This window comes from Cryptomeria japonica, chromosome 10 (assembly GCF_030272615.1).
Source record: "Cryptomeria japonica chromosome 10, Sugi_1.0, whole genome shotgun sequence".
Classification (NCBI taxonomy): domain Eukaryota; kingdom Viridiplantae; phylum Streptophyta; class Pinopsida; order Cupressales; family Cupressaceae; genus Cryptomeria; species Cryptomeria japonica.
This window is the reverse complement of record NC_081414.1, coordinates 857,251,887-857,276,502: the sequence shown is the minus strand read 5'-3', so window position 1 is coordinate 857,276,502 and position 24,616 is coordinate 857,251,887. Positions and strand designations below refer to the sequence as shown.

The window sequence follows — 24,616 nt, the reverse complement described above, 5'->3', positions numbered from 1 at the left end:
CTGCCCCCGGACCCTGCGAGGGGCGCTGCCCCTCGACCCCGCTGGGGGCATTGCCCCAGAGCCCCATTTTATTTTTGAGCTACTATACACTTTTTGAGCTGGGCTAAGGGCATCAGAGAAGGCAAGGTAAGTGTTGGGTTGTCTCGTACTGTGAGAAAGAAGCCTGAAGCTAAGCAGTGGCAGGGAAGCCATAAGCCATAGAGGGAGACGGATTTGGAGGTTGCGAACAAACAGAGTCTGAGGGAAGGCATTGTAGGCATGCGAAGTCATACGGCACCAGGGAGTTATTCAATTCAGTTATCAACCTTTGGGGAGTGTGATGGAGGATTTGAGGCGTCTCCTAGCCTTTGTGCCCGAAGGTTGTGGCCCCTTCCCGACATGAATGGTACGCTTTGAGGAACTCGGAGTATGTCTCGGCTGGACGAGAGGTTGCCTTGGTGGATGCACAGAGGGCTCGGGAGGAGATGACCACCAGGTTGGAGGCAGGAGTACCATGAGACTTAGCTCAGCGTACCCAAGAGTTGGATGCCAAGAGGGCAACGTGCGTGGCTATCAAGGACAAATTGGCTAGGGAGACATTATCATTTGAGTAGCAGTTGGTGGAGGCTGAGATTGAAAAAGCGTGTTTTGTAGACAAGTTTGGTTTAGGCACAGGAGGACTGTGATGTCAAAGGAAGCCCTAATGGTGAAATCTGCACTTGAGCACCAAATGGTAGCAGAAAAGGGTTTTCAGGCGAGGACGCAGTAGGTGTATGAGTTCCACGCTCGACTAGCGTTCACAGTTCCTATAGTTCTCTACCTTGGTTTTGTTTAATGTCATCTCTATTTTGTATTAAGTCGTCCGGAGATGACTTCTTTTCTTGGGGGGATGATGTTGTCAGGAATAATCATTATGTTATGTTGTCATATAATGTTTATGTTGTCGTCGGTAATAATGAGTTACGACAGTTAGTTAGTTAGTCATCCTGAAGGGCAGTTGGATGCGACGGTTGGTCGCACCCCTTCGGGTATTATATATTGCATACAGTTCCTTCTTAGTGTGATCATGATAGTCGTATCTGGGTTTAATGTTATAAGCACTTGATGTACATGGACTGTTGAATTAATACAGAGACTGGTTATTTAATATATTTCCATTATGTTATGTGCCTTTACTTTCTGCATTTAATCATTTACCGTATGTGGCAAACATGATGCAGGAGTTTGGTGAAGATTCTAGACCAAATAATAGTTTTAAAGCCCACTATTACCGAAGATAAATTTGTGCACAGTACTATGAGTGTGGTATAAACCACAACCTTGGAATTTACATAAGTTGTAGACTTTTCCAAAACAATAACCTTGGACTTCAAAAATTAAGAGCCACAAACAAGAAGTAGGAATTGAAGGATGTGATTTACCTTTATCCAAGGCATTGAAGAGGTGTTGTGTTTGGCATAGCAGTCACTAAATAATTGATGTAGTGATGACAACAAGAGTCATAGGAGACATGGATATGCTTGAGCTAACAATCAAAACTTCACTGTGAAATACACCTCCAAGAAAGTAAAAATGGGGTTGACTTCAAATATAAGAAATTGACACACCCCTTCTTTTTTGTTCTCCCCATGAACAAAAAGTAGGAATAGAAGGATGTGATTTATCTTTATAAAAGGAATTGAAGAGGTGTTGTGTTCGGCATAGCAGTCAACAAATAATTGATATAGTGATGACAACAAGAGTCATATGAGACATGGATATGCTTGAGCCAACAAACACAAACTATACAATGAAATACACCCCCAAGAAAGTAAAAATGGGGTTGACTTCAAATACAATAAATTGACGTACCCCTCCTTATTTTGTTCTTTCCACAAACAAGAAGTGGTGCAGGAACACCTCATCAACAAGCTAATCATGCAACTGATGATGAATATTAGGATCTTAGGATCATTTTTCAAGTCTTTTTGGTTGTGCATTTTCATGTCTTGAATAAAGACCCCACCATGTAAACCCATGTCACTAATTAGGCAATTTGATAAGCCAATTGGGACAATGTGGTCAATAGGGGTAGTAGAATGTTTGGTTTTTTGTTTGATAGGTTTTTAGGATGTCTTAGTGATGTTTGGTTGATCCAAGTGTGTGGTCCCAACCTTAGAGAGTTTGAGAACTTTTTATGCAAAAATGTAACTTTTGAAAGTGCAACTTTTGAGTGCAAAAGTGCAACTTTTCAAAATGCGATTGATGTAAGCCTCTCAACGGCTCCAACCTCTTCCAAATTTGGTTGGAAACCGTTGGAGAGGGCTATAAACCTTGTGGACATGATTCCCAAGGTTGGTGTGATTTTGGATTGAAGTTTTGATGCAATAAACACCGAATAAACCGAGTTTTCCCAGAAATTCTGAGTTTGTAGAGATTGTACATCCTTGACCGGCTTGAATCTGACAAAACCATTCATGGTGTAGATGGAGAAATGAACTAGCTTTGTTTTGGTGGTGGTCTAAGGTCCTGAAAATTTGTGAGTAGTGAGAAACCCTTGTTTTACTGACTGTAACCCGGAAAACCAGGGTTTGACTAGGGTTTCGCCAAATAATGGCCATATCTTGCATCTTCTTCCTCTAGAAGTTAATTCCTTTGGTGGAGTGCAATATTGGTTAGTTTACATTAAGTTTTTCATGGGTTTTTGCAAGGAAGGCTTGGTTGTGAGGCGCTTGAAGTGAATCTAGGTAGGCATCTCCATGTGACTACCTTAAGCAAAATTAGGACAGTCATCCTAAAATCTGATAACGGTGGATTATAGGTGTGCAACCTTGGAATTAGGGGTTATTCACCATCCCCACATTCTCATAAAGTTGTTTTTGCATTTGGGATACCAGTAAAGGGGGTTGCTCTGTAAATTAGGCCTAATTGCCCTAATTAGGTCTCTAGGCTTCTAAGGAGTTCAAACCTGTAGAGTGCAGATCTTACCAAACCATTTAGGGGATGAATGTAACTCCCAAAAGGGTATCTGGAATGGTTAGTATCTTGTCAAATTGTGTGGAATATTTTGGAGTTAAAGGTAAAATACCAATATAGGAGGGCTACTAGCCTAGGGGGTAGGTTTCCAAAGGAGGTATAAGGATTTGAGGACAAAACCCTAAACCAATGCTCGGAACAGTCCTTAGTAGTAAAAAATGGACCAATTCCAAAGCCCTTAAGAGAAGAAGTCACCGGTGAGGCATGTTAGAGAAGTTGAAGCCATTTACTCATCTTGAGTAGGTGTTAGGCTTGAGTAGTGGAGAGTAGTTCAAAACCTTAAGGTGTGGAGCCCTTCCTTGTAGGGTCATTTTTGTCATTTGAAGGGTCAGACCCTAACCTTTGGGACTTGTCCTTAGGTGTTAGGAGGCCTCTGCATCAAGAAGTAGGAATAGAAGGATGTGATTTACCTTTATCCAAGGCATTGAAGAGGTGTTGTGTGGCATACCAATCAACAAATAATTGATGTAGTGATGACAACAAGAGTCATAGGAGACATGGATATGCTTGAGCCAACAAACACAAAATTCACTGTGAAATACACCTCCAAGAAAGTAAAAATAGGGTCGACTTCAAATACAAGAAATTGACATACCCCTCCTTATTTTGTTCTCTTGACTTTTATGTTTTTGCATTCTTAGGGGTTGTAGGTTCTAGTTAGCCATGGCAACATTTATTTTTGTTATGTTTTAGGAATTAATTTATATTTTTATTAAAATGTCTAAAGTTATAATCTAGAAGTATTACAAAAATTTATCGCCATTTTGGCTTTAGAAATTTCCAAGCTAACTAGCTCTGGTAAGTAGCTTTATAAAATATCAAAAAATTGTTCAAATTACATGTGGGAGAATTTCCTAATAATCAAGGAACACAAAACAACTTGGATAGATAGGGAAACAAATAACTCACAGTAAAAACCTAAGAGATCAAGCAAGACAAAAATAATTGGAAAATGATGATTTAAAATGGATACTAAATGAGTAGGACTGATAGATTGATCTTGACAATTACATAGATAGGTCAACTAGCTTCATCAATCTACTTATATTGTGTAAGAATAATATCAATATATATTCCTAGCCATTCCAATATATACATTAAATTGGTCTTTTTCAAATACTTCTGACTATTTTGGTTTCTTGGGTCTAGGCCCTTAGAATTGGGTAGGACATAGTGTTGGTATGTGCCCATCACATTTACAATTCTTACATCTAAAAGTAACATTTGCATAATCAAAGGTTGGTGCTAGTATTCTTCATTAAATTCTAGACTCATTTCACTAGTGAATTGTTAATGAGATCAATATATGCAGTGCACACAATCAGGGACATGTGGAGATAGTTCTCTACTAAAAACTAGTATAGCATAGAAACAATTTTCCTATACAATTGCAAGCCTTTGTAAGATCATCTTCCCTCTAGAAATGTTTGTAACACTTATAAGTCCTACGTCTAACATCTAGAAGTAATGTTGGCATAATCAAAAGGTTGATGATTGTATTGACCATTGAACTCTATATAATGATATCTATAAAAAAATATCACTAAAATCAATTTTAACACATAATTATAAATATTTGGTTAAGGGAAAGTCAAAGATATCTATATATAAAATATTATTTATTATTGAATGCATCTCAATACGAGTTTCATAAATCTTTTCCAACATAATTTCTTGAACTATCAACTTATGAAAATGCAACTAATTATTTTAACAACAACAATAAACCAAAAGTCATTAAAGTGACTTTATTTTGAGTTAAACTTTAATATTTCAATACCTCCCCTTAAGGTTTGCATTTCATATAACAAAATATGCTAATAAAAAAATTACAAATACAAATTGTTAAAAGTTTAAAAAAGTATTTCTTGGACCAATTAAAATTCCATCAAGTCGGCTCATAAACCTTAGAACTATAGCTCTGTAATGTTCCCCAAATAATTAAATAAACCATGAAAATAAAGATGACATAATATTAATTATTTTTTATATTAACATTCTAATTTGGGATGGATATAAATAATTAATAGTCATTATACTTTGTTAACGCATTGTGAATAAAAGGTAGTTTGTAAAACTACTTCAGGGGGGTGAATAAAATGGCAAGGCGGAAGTATTGAGGCATGCCTGGAAGAAGAATTATATCCCTGTGTGACAGGATTTGAACTAGAATAATTCCCCTTTCGTCAGTAAGGACTAACCTATTGGTGGAGTCGTGGTTGCGTGGGCAGTGGAGTGGAGTCGTGCTGGTGTACGTCGTGGAGTTTTGTATTGGAGTGTGACCAATATATATATATATATATATATATATATACCCTATGTTTGTGGTGCTAAGTTATTACCAAACGCAGTATCGACGTTATTACCAAACACAGTGTTGGGTATGTTTCCACACAGTATCGGGTGCTAATTCTGAACGCAGTGTCGGGTATAACTTCTGAAGTAGTGCGGGTGTGGTTTCCAAACGCCGAAAAGTTGACACAAACTGACTTGAAACCCGTGGTTAAGAGTCCTGATATCGGGAGCTGATGCTAGTCGTGTGAGCTGCATAGATTACACTCTGTGATCGTGACGGGAATACGAACCAATATTTGTTATCTATTCCATGAAGGGATAAGCGAACTTGCAGTGCGGGAGGAAGCAACCGAATATTGGTATCGCAGGTGTTTTTCTATTTGCCTATCGATGTGCCAACGATAACGCTTCCGGAGGACCTCTACGACAAGTTTGGCACTGCATTACTGCGAACTACAGGTGCACCATGAAAGTATTAATCATACAATATTGAATGTGTCTAATGATTGCTAAATTAATGCTATGTTGGTCAGTAAGTATGAAGGTTAATTTTGGAATGCATGGATTTTACTGTTGAATGAAACTCATAGGCCCTATAATAATCAACCAGTTAAATTAAATAATACTTCTCTGCAAAATTTGGACATACACATTTATTTACAATCAGTCCTAGTCAGGAATTTTACAGTGGTATCAAAGCTCTTGAATCCTGCCAGCCTATAGGGTGTTGAAACTTCATGAAAACTTAATGCACAGTTGAGTATGCACCAGGGAAATTATAATTTCTAAAGTACTAGGGCTCGTCAAAACAGATTTCAAAACCCTCCTTTAGCACAGAGTAGTTCGTCTATTCCGTTTGAAATTGAAGATAGCCACACCGAAACTGACGAGGAATTTATTTTTGAAACCAACATGGGAGACCCAGATAACAATAGGGACCTGTTGGTTGCATTAATCAGAAGTCAGCAAGATATGCAAGATAATGTTAACAGAATGGCCAACTTGATGACCCAATTTATGGCTAATAATATAAATCAGCACCAAAATAATGGAAGACAGAATAATCAACATCAAAATAATGGGGGAAACAATGGGGGTAGAGATGAACAGTCTGTCAATAATTAGCTAGAAAGAATAGGAACAACTAGACCATTTATGCCCACATTTACTACTAGAAACCAGCCGCCTGAAAATGAACCTACAATAAGAGAAATACAGGAAGAAATACATCAGGATTGGTTAGGTTCTGGAGAAGAATTCAGATCAGCAAGGACATTTAGAGAATATTTAGATGTTAGAATGAAACATAGGCAAAAAGGACAACGAGGAAACAACAGTGAATTGCAAAGGAAAATTGGAAAAATATCCGTTCCTTATTTTGATGGAACAGGTAAAACAACTGCTCGAGCATGGGTGCAAAAATTAGACACATACTTCCAATTAAACCCTATGTTGGAAGAGGAGGCAATTAAATATGTTGCATTACATCTTGACGGTGTAGCACATGAATGGTGGCATCATGGGCAAATATCTTTGGGTCATAATTTGATAGGTACTTATGTTGAGTTCACTAAGAAACTTATTGATAGGTTTGATTCTAAAGATCCTGAATTACATCTTAAGGATTTGACTCAACTTAAGCAAACTGAAACTGTTGAGCAATACATTTCTGAATTTGAAAAATTGGCAGTCTTAGTTACTGAAATTTCAGAAAGACACAAGATTGTAATATTTATAGATGGATTGTCTGATTCCCTTAAAGGTTGGGTTAAGTCCTTAAACCCTCTTACCTTACAAACAACTGTCAAAAGAGCAAGAGAATTAGAACCATCTTCAAAAGGAAAAACTTTTAATAAAGGACCACCTCCTAAACCAGAAAAAGACAAACAACCTTTCAATAAAGATAATCTCCCTAAAAACAGGTTAGATAAAGAAGAAAGGGAAGAACTCAGAAGGAAAAAACTATGTTTCAGTTGTAGGGAAGCATGGCAGCCTGGACATAGATGTTTAGGGAAGGAAAAAATTCATTATATTGAGGTTATGTCTGACAGTGAGGATGAAGAGAATGTTGATCCTAACATAGAACAAGCATCATAGAACATAGAGACAGAAACAGGTACTAAACAAGGAGAAGGAGTAATAACATCTATGACAGGAACTCCCCATTATAATATTTCAGAGTTAGAGGAGTTTTGAATGAACAATGTGTGATTGTTATGCTTGATAGTGGTTCTACACATAATTTTATAAATGCAGCACTTGTGGAAAGACGTGATTTGTAGACTGAAAAACATGAGGGGTTTGATGTTAGAGTAGTGGGTGGAATTAATTTATCTAGTACTCATAAAGTTCCTAAATTAAATATTACCCTTGGCAATTACACTGTTACTGGTGATTTTTATGTGATTGATTTGGCTGACACTAATGCTATCTTGGGCATACAGTGGATGGAAACATTAGATGAATATACACAGAGTTTTAAAAGAATAAAATTCTCTTCTAAAATTGATGATAAGAAGGTAGTCCTTCATGGTATGTCTAACAGTGGTCCCCGGATCATAAATGCTAAAAGAATGGAGGCTATTTTTAGACATGGAGATGTGGCATGGTCAGCACAATGTTTAATCTCTAACAAGGTATCAGGCTTTGAATCTAAATCTTATCAAGATGATTTATTAAAAGTATTAGATTCACATCATTTGGTTTTTAGTGATATTCCTCTAGGAGTCCCACCTGATAGAGGATTTGAACATACTATTGAATTAGAAGAAGGTGCTAAACCAGTTATCACAACTCCTTATAGACACCCTAAAATAAGCAGGGATGAAATAGAAAAAGCAATTAAGGAATTATTGGATATGGGGCATATCAGACCTAGTTCTAGTCCTTTTGCTTCATCTGTAGTGTTGGTAAAAAAGAAGGATGAAACTCTTCATATGTGTATTGATTACAGAGCTCTTAACAAGAAAACAATAAAAAACAGGTATCCTATTCCTTGAATTGATGAATTGTTAGATGAATTGCATGGTGCTGTTTATTTTTCTAAAATTGATTTGAGATCAGGGTATCATCAGATTAAGTTAAGAGAACAAGACATTCATAAAACTGCTTTCTAATGTCATTGTGGTCACTGTGAATTCTTGGTTATGCCGTTTGGTCTAACAAATGCTCCGGCAATATTTCAGTCCTGTATGAATCATATCTTTAACAAACAGCTAAGGAAATTTTTGCTAGTGTTCTTTGATGATATATTGATTTGTAGCAAAACTTGGGAAGAGCATTTGAAACATATTGACATAGTTCTTGGTATTATGGAATCTCAATCACTATATGCAAAGGCTTCTAAATGTGAATTTGAAATGATTGAAATTTTGTATTTAGGGCATATAATCAGTGCAACAGGGGTTCAGGTTCATCAAGAAAAGATAAAATCCATTTTGGATTGGCCACCACCACGAAATCTTACAGAATTAAGAGGATTCTTTGGTTTATGTAGTTTTTATAGGAGGTTTGTCAGAGGTTTTTCACAGCTTGGGGCACCTTTGACAGATCTTACCAAAAAAGGGGCTTTCCGATGGATTGAGGAAGCTCAACAGGTATTTGATAAACTCAAAGAGGTAATGAGTTCTTGCCCAGTACTTGCTCTTCCAGATTTTAATTAGCCTTTTGTGTTGGAATGTGATGCTTTCGATGATGGAATAGGGGCAATTTTAATGCAAAACAAACATCCTATAGTTTATGAAAGCAGGAAACTTAATAAACTTAAGAATTTGTATTCTATCTATGATAAAGAAATGTCAAAAATCATGCATGCATTGACAAAATTTAGACAATATTTGGTTGGTAGCAGATTTGTGGTGAAAACTGACCATAACAGTCTGAGATATTTCTTGGGACAAAAAGATTTAAATGACAGGCAATAGAAATGGATCAGTAAGATTCAAGCTTATGACTTTGAGATTGAATATGTAAAGGGTAAAAATAATGTTGTTGCAAATGCTTTATCTAGAAGGCCTGAAATCAATGCATTATCTGTAATAACAACTGATTGGAAATCTTTATTGCTGGTAGAATATTCTAAGGATTCTTTTGCTTGTGATTTGCTAGATGGTAATACACAAGACGAAAAATATAAGGTTGTAAATGATGTTATCTATTACAAAGACAAAATTTATTTGATTATAGGATCGAAGTTGAAAGAGAAAATCCTCCAATCAGTGCATGATGTTCCTTTAGCAAGGCATTCCGGCTACTTCAAAACTTACTGGCAAATAAGAGAAAGATTCACCTAGAAAGGACTAAAGAATGATGTCCTTCGTTATGTCAAAGAATGCATCACTTGTCTACAAAATAAAGCAGAGCATACTTATCCTGCGGGTTTATTGCAGCCTTTGCCCATACCGGAACAGAAATGGAACACTATATCTATGGATTTCATTACAGGCTTACCACGATCTCAAGGTAAAGATTGCATTTTTGTCGTTGTTGATAGATTAACTAAATTTGCACACTTCTTATCTATCACTATAGAATTCACAGTTGTTCATCTCGCAGAACTATTCTTTCGAGAGGTGTTCCGTTTACATGGTTTACCAAAAAATATCATCAGTGACCGCAATAGCAGATTTTTGAGTATATTTTGGGGGGAACTTTTCAGATTGACAGGTACCGAGTTGAATCACAACACAAGTTATCATCCACAAACCGATGGACAAACAGAAATAGTAAACAAGTGGATTGAGGGTTACCTTCGTAATTATGTGTTTGGTCATCAGAAAGCATGGGTCCGTTGGCTATATTTGGGTGAATACTGCTATAATACCACTTATCATATATCTATCGGTATGACTCCTTTCAAAGCACTATATGGGTATGATGCACTTTATTTTATTGACCTGGCTTTCGATCAAAGTAATGTTCCCAAATCTCATGACATGCTTCAGGAATGCCAAGATATATTGAAAGCACTTAAGGAGAATTTGAAATCTGCTCAGAATCAACAGAAAATTTATGCAGACAAGAAGAGTGTTGAACATTAATTTGAAAGTGGGGAATTGGTGCACCTCCGACTACAACCCTATAGGCAGTCATCCCTCAAGTGGAGCGGCGCTGAGAAATTGAAGCCTCGATTTTATGGGCCATATCCAGTGATTCAGAAAGTTGGCGCAGTGGCATATGAATTGGAGTTACCTAAAGGAAGCAGAATACATAATGTATTCCATGTATCTTGTCTCAAAAAAGATTTGGGTCAGCAGGTGACAATATCAGAGCACCTACCACCACTGAATGAAAAAGGGAAATTAGAGATGATACCCGAAGTGATTTTGGAAACTCGAGATCGGCATTTGCGGAATAGGACAATCAGGGAATACCTCATTAAATGGCAGAATTTACCATTGGATGATGCTACTTGGGAAAATGAGCAGGTTCTTCAGTATCCTGGATTGCAGTTGCTTGTGGGCAAGCAACATTGGGTAGGAGAGACTGTAATGTTCCCCGAATAATTAAATAAACCATGAAAATAAAGATGACATAATATTAATTATTTTTTATATTAGCATTCTAATTTGGGATGGATATAAATAATTAATATTATCATTATAGTTTGTTAACACATTATGAATAAAAGGTAGTTCATAAAACTACTTCAGGGGGGTGAATAAAATGGCAAGGCGGAAGTATTGAGGCATGCCTGGAAGAAGAATTATATCCCTGTGTGACAGGATTTGAACTAGAATAATTCCCCTTTCGTCAGTAAGGACTGACCTATTGGTGGAGTCGTGGCTGCATGGGTAGTGGAATGGAGTCGTGCTAGTGTACGTTGTGGAGTTCTACATTTGAGTGTGACCAGTATATATATATATATATATATATATATATGTATGTATATATATGTATATATGCATATACCCTATGTTCATGGTGCTAAGTTATTACCAAACGCAGTATTGGGCGTTATTACCAAACGCAGTGTCGGGTATGTTTTCACATAGTATCGGATGCTAATTCCAAATGCAGTGTCGGGTATGACTTCCGAAGCAGTGCAGGTGTGGTTTCCAAATGCCGAAAAGTCGACACAAACTGACTTGTAACCCGTGGTTAAGAGTCCCGATATCGAGAGCTGATGCTAGTCGCGTGAGCTGCACAGATTACACTCCGTGATCGTGACGGGAATACGAACCAATATTTGTTATCTATTCCATGAAGGGATAAGCAGACTTGCAGTGCGGGAGGAAGCAACGGAATATTGGTATCGCAGGTGTTTTTCTATTTGCCTATCGATGTGCCAACGATAACTCTTCCAGAGGACCTCTGCAACAAGTTTGGCACTGCATTACTGCAAACTACAGGTGCACCATGAAAGTATCAATCATACAATATTGAATGTGTATAATGACTGCTAAATTAATGCTATGTTGGTCAGTAAGTATGAAGGTTAATTTTGGAATGCATGGATTTTACTGTTGAATGAAACTCATAGGCCCTATAATAATCAACCAGTTAAATTAAATAATACTTCTCTGCAAAATCTGGACATACATATTTATTTACAATCAGTCTTAGTCAGAAATTTTACAAGCTCCTAAGTTGAATTTTCAAGTTCCTAGATTACCACCTCCCTAAATCTCTTGAACTATTTATGTAACAATCCTTATTGAGTTTACACTAGATCCCTTCCTATCTTCAAAAATCAAACTTCACAATATTTGAATTCTTCAATACTGTCAACATCTCTAGAAAGAACATATAAAAAATGACACTTCTCATACAAAGTGCCAATCTCTAAGAGGGAAGATGGCTCGAGATGATGAAGTGGCTCTAGAATCCAAAAGTGAAGGCTCAAAATAAGTATCCATGCATAGCATCTTCAAGACAAAATGTTTTAACAAAAGCATATGGTGGATACTCATCCTCAACATAGCTGAGTAACCTTCATTTGATTTGTCTTTTAATTTTCCCTTGAGAACACCATTGGCTCAAGTTCTACAAGTCCATGTTGTTTGAACCTTTTCTTGTAGTAATAACATTCAATTTATTCTTTCTTTGTATTTGATATTTTATTTTTGCCATGTGAGAATGATAAATTTTCATACTAAGAATAAGCTTTTGTATCTTCGACATTTTCTCTCTTTTCTTTTGCTAAAAGATCTGAAATCATATATTCCATAGTTTTAGAAGTTATTTGACAAACTGAAGAGTAAAAATGGTATTGTCGCATTTAGAAGGCAAATTGTTTAAACAATATAGTTTTAGTATCACCACCGCCTATTGAAAGCTTGACTTCTACTAGTTGTCTAATGAGAGACCTCAAATTGCTTGTGATTTGACATAGCGATTCTATATTTCATCTTAAATATATTCAATTGAAGTTTTAGAAACCAAATTTGCATTAACTGCTTCCAAATATTTTATTCAAATTATCCCAAATTCGCTGATAATTTGTTTTGATACAAATTTGGAGTTAGAAAAAAATAAGATTAAAATAACTTTGGCTCTATCCTCTCTATTAGACCAATCCAATAATTTATTTGCATTTGTAGTGGTGTTTCATTTCCATTCACTATTTTTATAAGTTTTTAATCATTAATTGTATTTAAATTTTTATTTTACCAGTATGAAAGTTGAACCCAAAACATCTATATAAATAAGAATCTGTTTTGTTTTTTTAATTTAGAAAAGAAACAATATGATCAAATTAACCTCATAACCCCGTAATCTTATAGGAGATTAATATTCTCCATACAAAACAGCATCTAATTAAAAATACAAAATATACAAATCACAACGGATTTTTACGTAATTTTTACTGGTCTATCCTATTGGGACTCATGAAATTTTGATGAATTTGGTAGGCCTTTTCCAGGATTTTTGCATTTGTACTTCCTCCTGCCATGTTTCTGGCAGTTTTGAATTTTTTGCCTTATCGACAAGACCTACCCCGATCGGCAGGACTCACCCCGATGAGGTCGCAGGTGGTGTGTGTGGTGTTATCAAGTATCGGGTGGAGCAGTTTTGAAGTTATCCCGACCACCCGATGACATGGTGCAAGCGGGGAGATATACATCTGTGACATCGGCCATCGGAATAGCGCATTGTAAGCTACCCGATGACCCGATGGAACATCATTCAGAGCGCGGAAAGTCATCGGTCATCGGAGGTCAAGTTCTGAAGTTATCCCAATGACCCGATGGATGGTGAAAAGAGGTGCGGAGTGCGAAGTTTGTCATTGGCCATCGGGTTAGCATGTTTGAAGAGGTCCCGATGACCTGATGGAAAGGGCTAGGGCGAACCTTTTATCCCACATTGGCTGCAAGGAGGAGCATTTCAGTATTTATGTGCAAGGCCGCACGCATCCTTAGTGTCAAAGCTTTCAGGCTTTTGGCAAGTGGCAACTCAAAAGCGGTGGCCCCCCTGCGCGCATCTCAAAGCGCCCAAAATTTTGTAGTAAAAGGGCAAGTTAAATAGTGAGCAGGTTGAATGCGAATCCACGACCATCGCTATACCGCCATGCAAAGATGATAGACTGTTAATGGCCGCGACTTGGCGACTAATAAGGTGGCAGATAAGTGGCGGACACGTGGTGACACCGTGGCATAGGATGTAGTAGCTCAAAGGGGCTAAGGGTCGAGCATATCAACAAAGATCAACGGTGATCAAGATGGATTCAAGGGTTGTCGCTATGTCGCGACATAAAAATGCTTGCCAGATATCGTCTGCAACTTGGCAACAAACCACTAGTGGTGAACCATGGCCGACAGTTAATGCAAGCGCTTAAAGTAGGCAGTTCATTTCGGCGATTAGTGGAGGCCATGCTAAGGTGTCAGAGTGGAGAGCCCGGAATGAATACCCTCGCGACAAGTGGTGCCCAGTTCTGAACTCCGAAGCTAATCAAATGGTAACACGTGGTGGACAGGTGGCATATCATCAAGGTGTATATCGAGCAGAGCATGGCTTCGATGGATCATTAAAGGGATTCACCGAAGGCATCAATTTCATCGACATGAAAGGTGTCGATGAAACTAGGGTTTTGTTAAAATATGAAAATGGCTAGCCGAAGAGGAGGTTTAGCCGAAAGAGTGGTGGGTCCGACAGTGCTGAGGTGGCGGATGAGGCCGTGCTCAGGCGGGTCTCGGGAGCAAATCATGAGGTGCCACGTGGTGACACGCAGTTGATGAGTTGGAAGGTCTAGTGGTGATGCGACAGAACAAATGGCAGATGAATGTCGAGCAGACCATGGTTTCGATGGATTTCAGGGAGGACTCACCGAAGGCATCAATTTCATTGACATAGAAGGTGTCGATGAAATTGAGGTTTCGATAAGGCGTGAAAACAGTTCACCGAATGCTCGATCCATCGACAAGGGTACATCGAAGGAATTTCAATTGGTTCCATCAAAAAGTGAAGGCATCAATGAAACTGAGGTTTCGATGAGACAAGAAAGTGGCTAGCTGAAGAGGAAGTTTAACCGAAAGAATAACATTGAACAAGCAAAAGGGAAATGGTGGGCCCGATGGCGAGACAAAATGGATTAGGCGAACTAGAGGTTGACAAGTGGCAGGCCTGACTGGACAGGTGGAGTCCAGGAAGATCTCAGAGCAAATCTAGAGATGCCACACGGTGACACCATGGCATAGGCGAGGGCCATTCGGAGAAGGTAAAGGCCGAGCAAGTCAAGGCTAACCAACGCTGATCCAAGGAAGATCAACGGCTGTCGCCAAGTTGTAACAAAAAGATGCTTGGTGAATAATAGCCGCGACCTGGCGACCAAGCGGTGGGGCCCATTTCTAAGAGGATTACTTAGGAGAGTTAAACGGCGTGTTAGTTTCCCATGATCGGATGGCTGTCGCTATACCGCAATGGAAACACGTCCGAACTTTAAAGGCCGTGACATGGCAACTAAAGGAAAGGTGATCAGAAAGATGGTTTTCCTAGTTCGTTGGCACCAAATTTTAAAATATTCAAAATAATCGATGGCAGAGATGTGCAAATCCCATCGGATATTGTTTGAAGTGAAAAGTTGGTGAGAGGTACTCAAGGCGATGTACAGAGAACATAATGGTGTGCGGCTGTGTGTTTTCTTAGATGAGAACTCATCAATGCTCTAGCACAAGATGATACATTGGCATTATGTGGCTATTGGTGGTTGCAACCAATTTTGGGAGATAGGAGCCTCCCCTTTCAGCTACTTTCCAACTGAATGACCAGCGAATTAATGTAGCACACATCCCAGGAAGAATGTTAGATTTCTCCCTTAACTGCAATAGCACAGCAATGTAACTTTTGGTAAAAATGACAGTTAGGGTAAGATTTTTCTTGGAGGTAGCCCGAAGCTTGTTGCATCCTAATTTTCTATAAAAGGATACCAAGGCTACTTAGAAAAGGGGACACAATTTTTGTAGCTAAACTCTGGCAAAATTAATACAGGCCTTTGTCTTAGCAATTTCTGAGTCAAATATGAAGTACTTGTAACCTTTTGACAGAGGAATGAAATATATAGTCCAAAGAATTTAAACTCAGACTTGTATTGTCTCTGTGTCATTGTATTGGTGTTTATTCCATTTAAGTAATCAAGGATCACTTATTTGAAATTATTTGCTAGGCATCTAATGAAATTGTTTTTAGTCTTTTTCTAGAGGAGGAAAATATAAATATACTTTAAACAAAGTCATTGATATCAGTATCTTTGGTGTGGATTGGATGATGAATTCTGGTGCAGATTAGGACTCTGTATATGTCAGGCATATTCAGAGTTGATAGATCAAGAATTTGTGATTTGTGTATTAGTTTCTCTTGTCAGGTTGCATTTTGTTATAGATCACTTTGTTGCCCAGATAAGGCACTGGTTTATCTGTTGGGTCTTTGGGTGCATTTTGTGATCCTTTTCAAAAGACAAAATTAACTTTCTATTTATGTTTTAGTCGTACTGGTCAGTAAGGAAAATTTGCAGCAATTAACACTAGCTTTTTGCAAACTATTTAATATTTTTTGTGAGAAAATAGTCTTAAAGGGTTCACCTGCCCAAGCTTTATAAGCTTAACGTGTAAGAGGTTTCCTAAGTCTAGAACCTCATATTGTTGTCTTTATTTCAAACTTTTGGTGTTCTCTTCCATTGCAGCACAGAGGCCATAGTTTTGTATGAAGAATAGCCGTTACCTAATCTTATATACAACTAATTTATACACCCTATTTTTTAAAATAAATATAAATAATTTATTTACATATAAATAAACAATAAAAGATTTCACATACAACAGCTGATGAGGTTTCCAACATGTATCAATAAAAACATTACATTCGTCCCCTTTTATGTAGTTGCCATGCCTCATTAACAGATACGATAAGAAACTGTTCCAAAATATAATGATCAAATATATATAACATAACACTTGTAAAAAGATATATGTGAAGACCATGTATTTATGAACAAATTTTATATGCTATGATATTAATAAGCATAACTCAAAAATTCAATAGCCTTTCAAATAAATTTTGGCCTATTTTTCTGAGCATCTGTAGCGTATAAATTCATTTCTTTCCTTGTGAATTGTGCTCATAGTCATGTTTATAACTGATCTCAGAGGCCATGCATTAATGAATTACGTTTCATTCTGTTTATCTTTAAAGATTTTGAGATTTTTAAGACAATTAAAACCTACACCTATCTAACTCGTGCACAAAACTACAGATTTTAAATGTACTTCTCCGGTTTGCTTGGATCCAATCAGTTATGAATTTCAATATAAAAAGCCTCCATCTAAATGGGACAATTGCAATCTTTGCATGTCTAGAAATCATTCGACGTGGGATATGGAATTTCTTCAGGTTTCTCAAATGCCTCCTTTAATTATTGTCATTCTTTATTTCAATTAATTCATTGGAGTATGCAAACTATGCATCTATGTGTATGTATGATTTTTATTTGATCTTTTGAGCAGGTTGGAAAATGAGCACCTCAACAATGTTGGGAAGTATAGAGCATTTAAATCAGTGCCACTTCCTTTCCAACATGTTGATGATGAAAATGATGAATGAAAACCATAATAATTTTTACGAACATGAGGAAAGCTGACAAGCAGGTTTATTGTTAGCCATCAAATGAAATTGGAAATGTGTTGAATCTTATAACTATTTTGGTATATGTTTGAGAAAAACTAAAATGTATTGTTTATCACTCATTCATTAAGTACAATAAATATCCCCATCGAATGTGGTAGTGGTATAAGTGTGAAATGGCTATGCAGCCCACAGCCCACAACCCACAAAATTATCTTCTTGTTAATTGTTAAAAATGTTTTACTATCCAATAAAAGAGTCATTTTGTTTGTTGCATAGACACCACTCTATAAGTAAATATACCAATGATTTTTTGTTATATTATTGGCAATGTCATTGTGTAACAAATCATCATGCAATTATTTTATTAAGTTTGATTTATTTTTTAAATCTTTTAATATATAACATCACAAAATATTTTCCTTTTTTGTAGTATTAATAAAAATTGTGAGGTATCTTCTACTACATTTTGCTTCTTTGTTGTTATATGAGCACTTTCCTTATGTTTGGACACCATAGTCATATCCATGCTAATAAAAAATCAATTAAAGATGACCCCACAAATATGAACTAGGGGTTAAAATAATTTTATAAAATATCATATTAAAAAAATTACATATAAAGATTCTATTTTTTATTATATAAGTTGGGTAAGGGCCCTAATCTCATAACAAAGTAGCAGTTTAGATCACAAATCCATCAGAAATAACAATAAATCTCAAGTTACAACCACAAAAAAGAAACAGGCTATTCAACACTAAAACCATCAAAACCTACCCTTATACATAACCAAAAGATGGGATTTAAATAAAACACAAAAAAATTAGTAAGTCAAAAGAGGGGAGTTCCATACAAAGCTACAAGACCCACTTCATTGTCACCATAAATATAAATCCTATAATTAATAATAAAAACACTTCAATTCATCTACACATACATTAGACGTTATGAGATAAAAATTATGAAATTGTAATATACAAAGCCAATAATAACTATTAATTGATATTTAACTCATCAAATCACAATATCATAGAAAATATTTCAACAACTATTTGAGCAATAAAAAGGATACTAATTACTATTGAATCAAATAATCTAAATTCCAAAATCACTTATTTAAAATGTTTACAAAACTTTGTATGAAAAATAAATAAGCTAATAAATACTTATACGCTAACAATGGTTTGTTTGCACACAAAACAAGGTTATTATACAATTTTGTCCACACATTGGAAACCTTAAATCAAGAAATCTTCACTAGTCAATATCTAATAAAAATAACTATCAACTAACAATGGACCTTCTAGAAAATCATCTAAAAATATTTATAAATTTCTCAAAATATTGTATCTTCTTAAAGTGATGATGACTAGAAATTACATGTGCTATAAATATTTTAGCATAAAAATAAATAATCATGACAATTAGCTTCTAGAATGTGATCTTTCTTATATGAAACTCGATATTCATATTTATATTTTCTGTGTGTATCATCATGATCAAGCATCAATCTTTGTAAATCCAACGAAAGTTGTGGTCTCCCCTATTATGTTACAAGGTTTTTGTATCAAGGACTTGTTTTGGTACTAACAAATATCATATGTTGATCAATATTGCAATTGCTCTAAATTTTGAGGTTCATGATTGTCAAAGTCTATGATAAACAAGGGAGAGTATGAAAATAGACGAGGCATGGAAGGTGCACATTTAAGATGGCTTTGACAAAAAAATTATCTACTCTTCGTCCATAGCTAGTTTCCATGCTTGTTGGTTCATAGCTTCTTCTATGTTGGATGGTTCAATCTCAATGATGTTGCACATCATTGCAACATAGTTCAAGAACTTCTGAGGTCCCCTACTTTCTCTGAAAGTGCCACTAGGAGCTGCCAAATTTTATGCTTCTTGATTTGTGCTCCTAACCCAAAGTGGTTTTTTCTTGCTAACTGCAATATCTCTAGGTCCATCAGTTGGATCCAGAGGCTCAAGAGGATCACCATGCTCAATAGGTTCGGGAGGCTCAATAGAGTCACTCTGAATATCAAGGCTAGTATCAATATCCATGTTTTGTTTGATCATTAAATTATCTATCATCATTGACAAGGGAACCTTTAGATTTCTTAAAAGCAATATTTTCTTCAAACATAACATCTCTACTTACCTCAATATACCTTTTTCCTGGAATGTAGATACAAAATGATTTGGAGGATTCACTGTATCCAACAAGGATACCTTTCTTCTCGGATGGCTCTAGCTTAGTTCTCTTTTCCTTTGGCACATGAACATTGGCAGGACTTCCAAAAATCCTTAGGTGACTGATATCTGATTTGACTCTAGTGAAGGCCTCTTCAGGAGTCATGTTATTTAGGACACGGTGAGGGCATCTATTCAAAATGTATACTGCAGTCTTGGATGCTTCAGCCCATAAGGAAGTCTGCAGATCCTGATCATGAATCATTTCTTAGCTGCTTCAACAATGGCTCTATTCTTTCATTCAGCCACACCATTTTGCTGAGGATTGTAGGGAACACAGAACTCCCTCTTAATTCTTGTCTCTACACAAAAGTCATTGAAACTATTTGAGGTGTATTCACCTCCATGGTCAGATCTTAACATTTTTATCCTTTTACTAGACATGTTTTCAGCTAGGGCTTTAAATTCTTTAAACCTACTTAGCACTTCATCAAATTCTTTAGATTTTAGAAAGTAAATTCAAGTCTTTCTAGAAAAAAACATTTATAAATGTAACATAGTATAGAAATCCGCTAGATGAAAGAACAAAAATGGGTCCACATAGATTAGAATGAATAAGTGCTAATTTTTCCTTAGCTCTACTTTCACTTTTATGAAATGGACTTTTAGTGTTCTTACCTAATGCACAACCTTTGCAAGTATCATCATAAAAATAACTAAGTTTAGCATACCTCTAACCATCTTTTCAAGTGAGGTAAGTGCTTGAAAGGGAAGGTGGCCAAGCCTTCTATGCCATACCTCACTAGATTCGGGAGCTTCATGAATGAGTGCTTGAATAGGATTAGCTGAAAGCTTATACAAACTATCATATCTATTTCCAATAACAGGAGCAGATTTAAAACTAGATTTCTTAGGCCAAGCAAGTACTTTACCCTCAGAAAATGCTATTTGATAACCTTTATCTTCTAGGGAAGAAATGGAGATTAAATTTCTTTTCATTCCAGGAACAAATAAAATATGACTAAGATGCAAGGATATACCAAATTCCAAATTTAAATAAGTATTCCCAAAACCTCTTACCGAATACTGAGCATCATCACCAATTACCACATGAAGATTGGACTCTTTCTCCATTAAGTCTAAGAGGTGCTTCTGGTATCCTGTGATATGCCTGGATGCACCACGATCTATCAACCAAGTGTTGCTATCAGTTGGCACATTGTTGGATAAGGCATAATTAAAGAGGAAGTCTTCGTTATCCTTCGAATCTGCAACTTCATTCAGGTTCGCTTCTCCTTGCTTGGGCAGATTCTGACATTCTTTAGCATAGTGTCCAAACTTATCACATCTGAAGCAATGGACATGTGAAAGATCCCTTGGCTTCTTCCTTGAATCGTAAGCAGCATGAAGTCTAAAGTCTCTATCTCTTTTGAAGTTTTTCTTCTTCCAATGATCACCCTTTCTTTTGACATGTTGAGATGAAAGAACATGATGGTCACCTCCATGAGTGCCCTTGAGCATTCCTCTTGCGGATAGGTGAGATTCCTCTTGAATGCAATCAGACTGGAGGCGATCAAAAGAGGGAAATTTATCTCTTTCTCTTATGCTTTGAATGAATGGATCCCAAGAGTCAGGGAGACCATTTAATGCAATCATGACAATATCCTTGTCCACTCCTTCACTTCCAATGGAGCTGAGTTGGTCCTTCAATTCTGAAATTTTCATGAAGAAGGACATGACTGAATCTCCCTTGCTCATATTCATTTGAAGAAGTTGCTACCTCAGAGCAAGAGCCTGACTGACGTTATTGATTTCGTACATTCCTTCTAGGTGTTTGAACATCTCCTTGGCTGAATATAACTTGGAGATGATTGGAACAAGATGATCCTTTACAGAATCAATTAGAAACTTCTTTGCCTTAAGAGCATTCTTCTTGAACTGCTTTAACTCATCTAGATTTGAGGGTTCATGCAGATCCTTGTCTTTCACAAACTGTAACAGCTCAACCTGTTCAAGGGCAACAACACAAAATTTCCAAGAAGTAAAGTTGAGAGCACCATCAAGTTTGTCCTCTACATTCAGTCCTGTAACCATCTTGCAAAACTAAAACAACAAACTGAAAGTGAAGGATAATTGATAATCTGGCTACTTTATAATAAACCTAAAGCTCTGATACCATGTTGATTTTAGTAATTAGATTAAACAATAAACAACAAAGATCATAAATGCAATGAAGAACAAACACAAATGACATAGATACCTTGGGAAAACCTCCCTCTTGGAGGTGAAAAACCCAGCCACTAATCTCAAATCTTTATTATGTAACACCAATATAATTTTTACAATGAGGTTTACTGTTTAATAGCAACCTAATCACATTGATTAACCTAGGGCATGCTGAAGTGATGAACTTATCTGAAATACAAATGTTGTTGTCACATGAATGAGGTTCGTTGATCCTAGAATGGTGTTGACAGCCTTCAAGGATGATTCGCTGATCTTCAATGATGACTATTGCCACTCAGTAATATTCGCCACCTTCAAGAAAGATGTTCACTGATCTTAGAATGGTGTTGACAACCTTCAAAGATGATTCATTGATCTTCAAAAGGAATTTGCTAAATACTTAGATGAATATTGGAGAAGTAATTCTCTTAGTGTGTATTATATAATGCTATGCCATTGACTTGTTTATCTACTTGACTTGAGGTGTCAAGTTAGCAAGTCAGCTTGCTTGTATGATAATAATATTGTTTAGACCGCTCAATAGGTCTTGCCATAATTTGCCTTTTACTGCCTATTTTGAGGCTCACATTAAGTTGCATTTTACACGCTATGTTTGGGTCCTAGCCCAATTACAATAAGGGAGAATAAAGCGCTCAAGATGTTTCCAATTTTAATTGCCATTTAGCAATATTGAAATTTAATTTAATCCGAACTAGCTATTATTTACAGGATAGGTAAGAAGCCCTCTCCTTGACATCTCATTTTTTTTGGTTGTATTGAATACATACTGTATATGGTGAAAATGGATAACAACAATAACGATATTGAAAGGCTAAATGAATTCAACCACAAAACCCTAGCCTAACAACAACAAAGATCCACCATAACATATGAAGATTACCTAAGACAATGCAAATCAAATGAAATCACAAAGATTATACCATCACATGTCCAATAGGGTTTGGATCTCCATTCTTCCTATCTCCATTGATCTTGCTTGATATAATTGCTCTCAGATTTTATGTGCACAAGAGTTCAATAAAGAACGGAATGTGGTTGCAAGTAGGATCTCCTATGTTCAAAAGCGTAGTGTAGTCAATTGATCAAGTAGTTAGAATGATTGATTAGGGTGATTGATTAGGGTTTGATAATGAAGGAAGCATCTCCTTATATAGAAGACACTATATGAAATGGAGGGATAAGATTGAGAGGTGTAAAAGGAGGTCGGCTATGATTAGAGGGTAGGTAAAAGAAATAATAAAATAATGAAAGGGGTAGGTAGTGTATGAATTAAGAGATGAATGACATGTGTCATGGGTAGAAAAGACTAATGAATTAATTAAATAAATAAAGATTTATTTAATTAATAGAAGGAGTGGGATCAATTAAATAAATAAGATATTTATTTAATTTAAGAAAAAGATAATTTAAATAAATAAATGTATTTATTTAAATAAGAAATAAGGCTAGAAGAGGATAAATGAATTAATTAAATAAATAAAGATTTATTTAATTAATAGAAGAATTAAGCTTAGATAATTAAATAAATAAAATATTTATTTAATTAGACATGACAATTTTGGGTGTCTACATTTTGCCCCTCTTTGAGACAATGCGGCTTGTCGCGTTGTTTCAAAGAAGATAATATGAACTGATACAGAGTTGCCCCAAGATGGGAATGATATGCCCCCTCGAGAGATTGGATGAAAATGTTTGAAAAGATTGCAGACAATCTCTCGATAAGAAAGACAGGATAGAATGGACTAACCGGATAAAGTGACAGAGTCACGGGATAATGAAGATTGACTCGGGAGGCGAGGGCTAGGGCTAGAGTAGTCTATAAGATAGACCACGGGGGAAAATACATCCTCATTGTCATCTACACATCCACGAGATTAGAGTGCAGAGAGAGAAAAGAGCAGCAGCAGTCAGCAGCGATGGCTTTCATTCATAGATTTGACCGTGTTCGTCGATTCCAGAGGCCAGCAGAGGCAGGAGAGCCGGTAAGTACCACCAAACCTCCTCGTACTTCGATGCATTTATTATTGTCATTAATGCATGGTAGATAAGGCAATAAATGCACTTAGAATAGGGTCGAAAAAAAGTCCAAAAATATCTAGGCGCGTCTACGTTGGTGCCAGGCGCATCTATGCTCGCGAGGCGCGTCTGTGTTTGTGCCAAGCACGTCTGCGTTTGAAACCGCATCTGTGTCAAATGCGGCCGTGTTTGTGATGTTTAGGCGTGTCTGTGCCAAGAAGGCACGTCTATGTCTCCCAGGTGCATCTGTGCAGAGCATAGGCACGTCTATGTTGGTCAAGCGCATCTGTGTTTTTCAGGCGCATCTGTGCAGTCTGTAAGCGCGTTTATGTCAGGTAAGCGCGTTTGTGTCCAAAAATGTGAATTTGTGTCTTCTAGGTCAAATCGGCAGTTCTGTGATAAACATACGCTGTCGATTGGATAAGCTGCTGAGAGGATACACTCAAGCAGGTCCTCTAGGGAAGACTAGGATAGATCAAGGCACTTTGTGATGAACAGTGAGTACCAAGATAGAGTACTTTGTGATGAATAGGGAGTACTAAAATATGAGCAGCACTTTGTGATGAACAGGGAGTGCAAATGTGAGCAGCACTTTGTGATGAACAGTGAGTGCAAATGTGAGGAACACTTTGTGATGAATAGGGAGTGTCACACACGTAGTACTTTGTGATGAATGGGGAGTACCACTAGGATATAAGTAACACTTTGTGATGAACAGTGAGTGTCACTAGGGTAGATAGCAATATGCATTTGGATAAAAAGTAGCATTTTGTGATAAACAGGCAATGCCACTATGATTGACATGATTGATTTGCTTGAC

At 36.7% G+C, this 24,616-nt stretch overlaps 1 protein-coding gene across 1 annotated transcript in view; it reads left to right on the top strand.

The window, feature by feature from the left end:
- The window catches only part of LOC131065145 (phosphate transporter PHO1 homolog 10), a 189,981-nt gene extending 172,362 nt beyond the window's left edge, over positions 1-17,619 (top strand). The window contains exons 11-12 of the mRNA XM_059212971.1: positions 16,976-17,112; positions 17,226-17,619. Coding sequence (XP_059068954.1) covers positions 16,976-17,112; positions 17,226-17,322 — 234 coding nt within the window. The 3' untranslated portion in view covers positions 17,323-17,619. The remainder of the gene's footprint in view (positions 1-16,975; positions 17,113-17,225) is intronic.
- Positions 17,620-24,616: the final 6,997 nt, after the last annotated feature.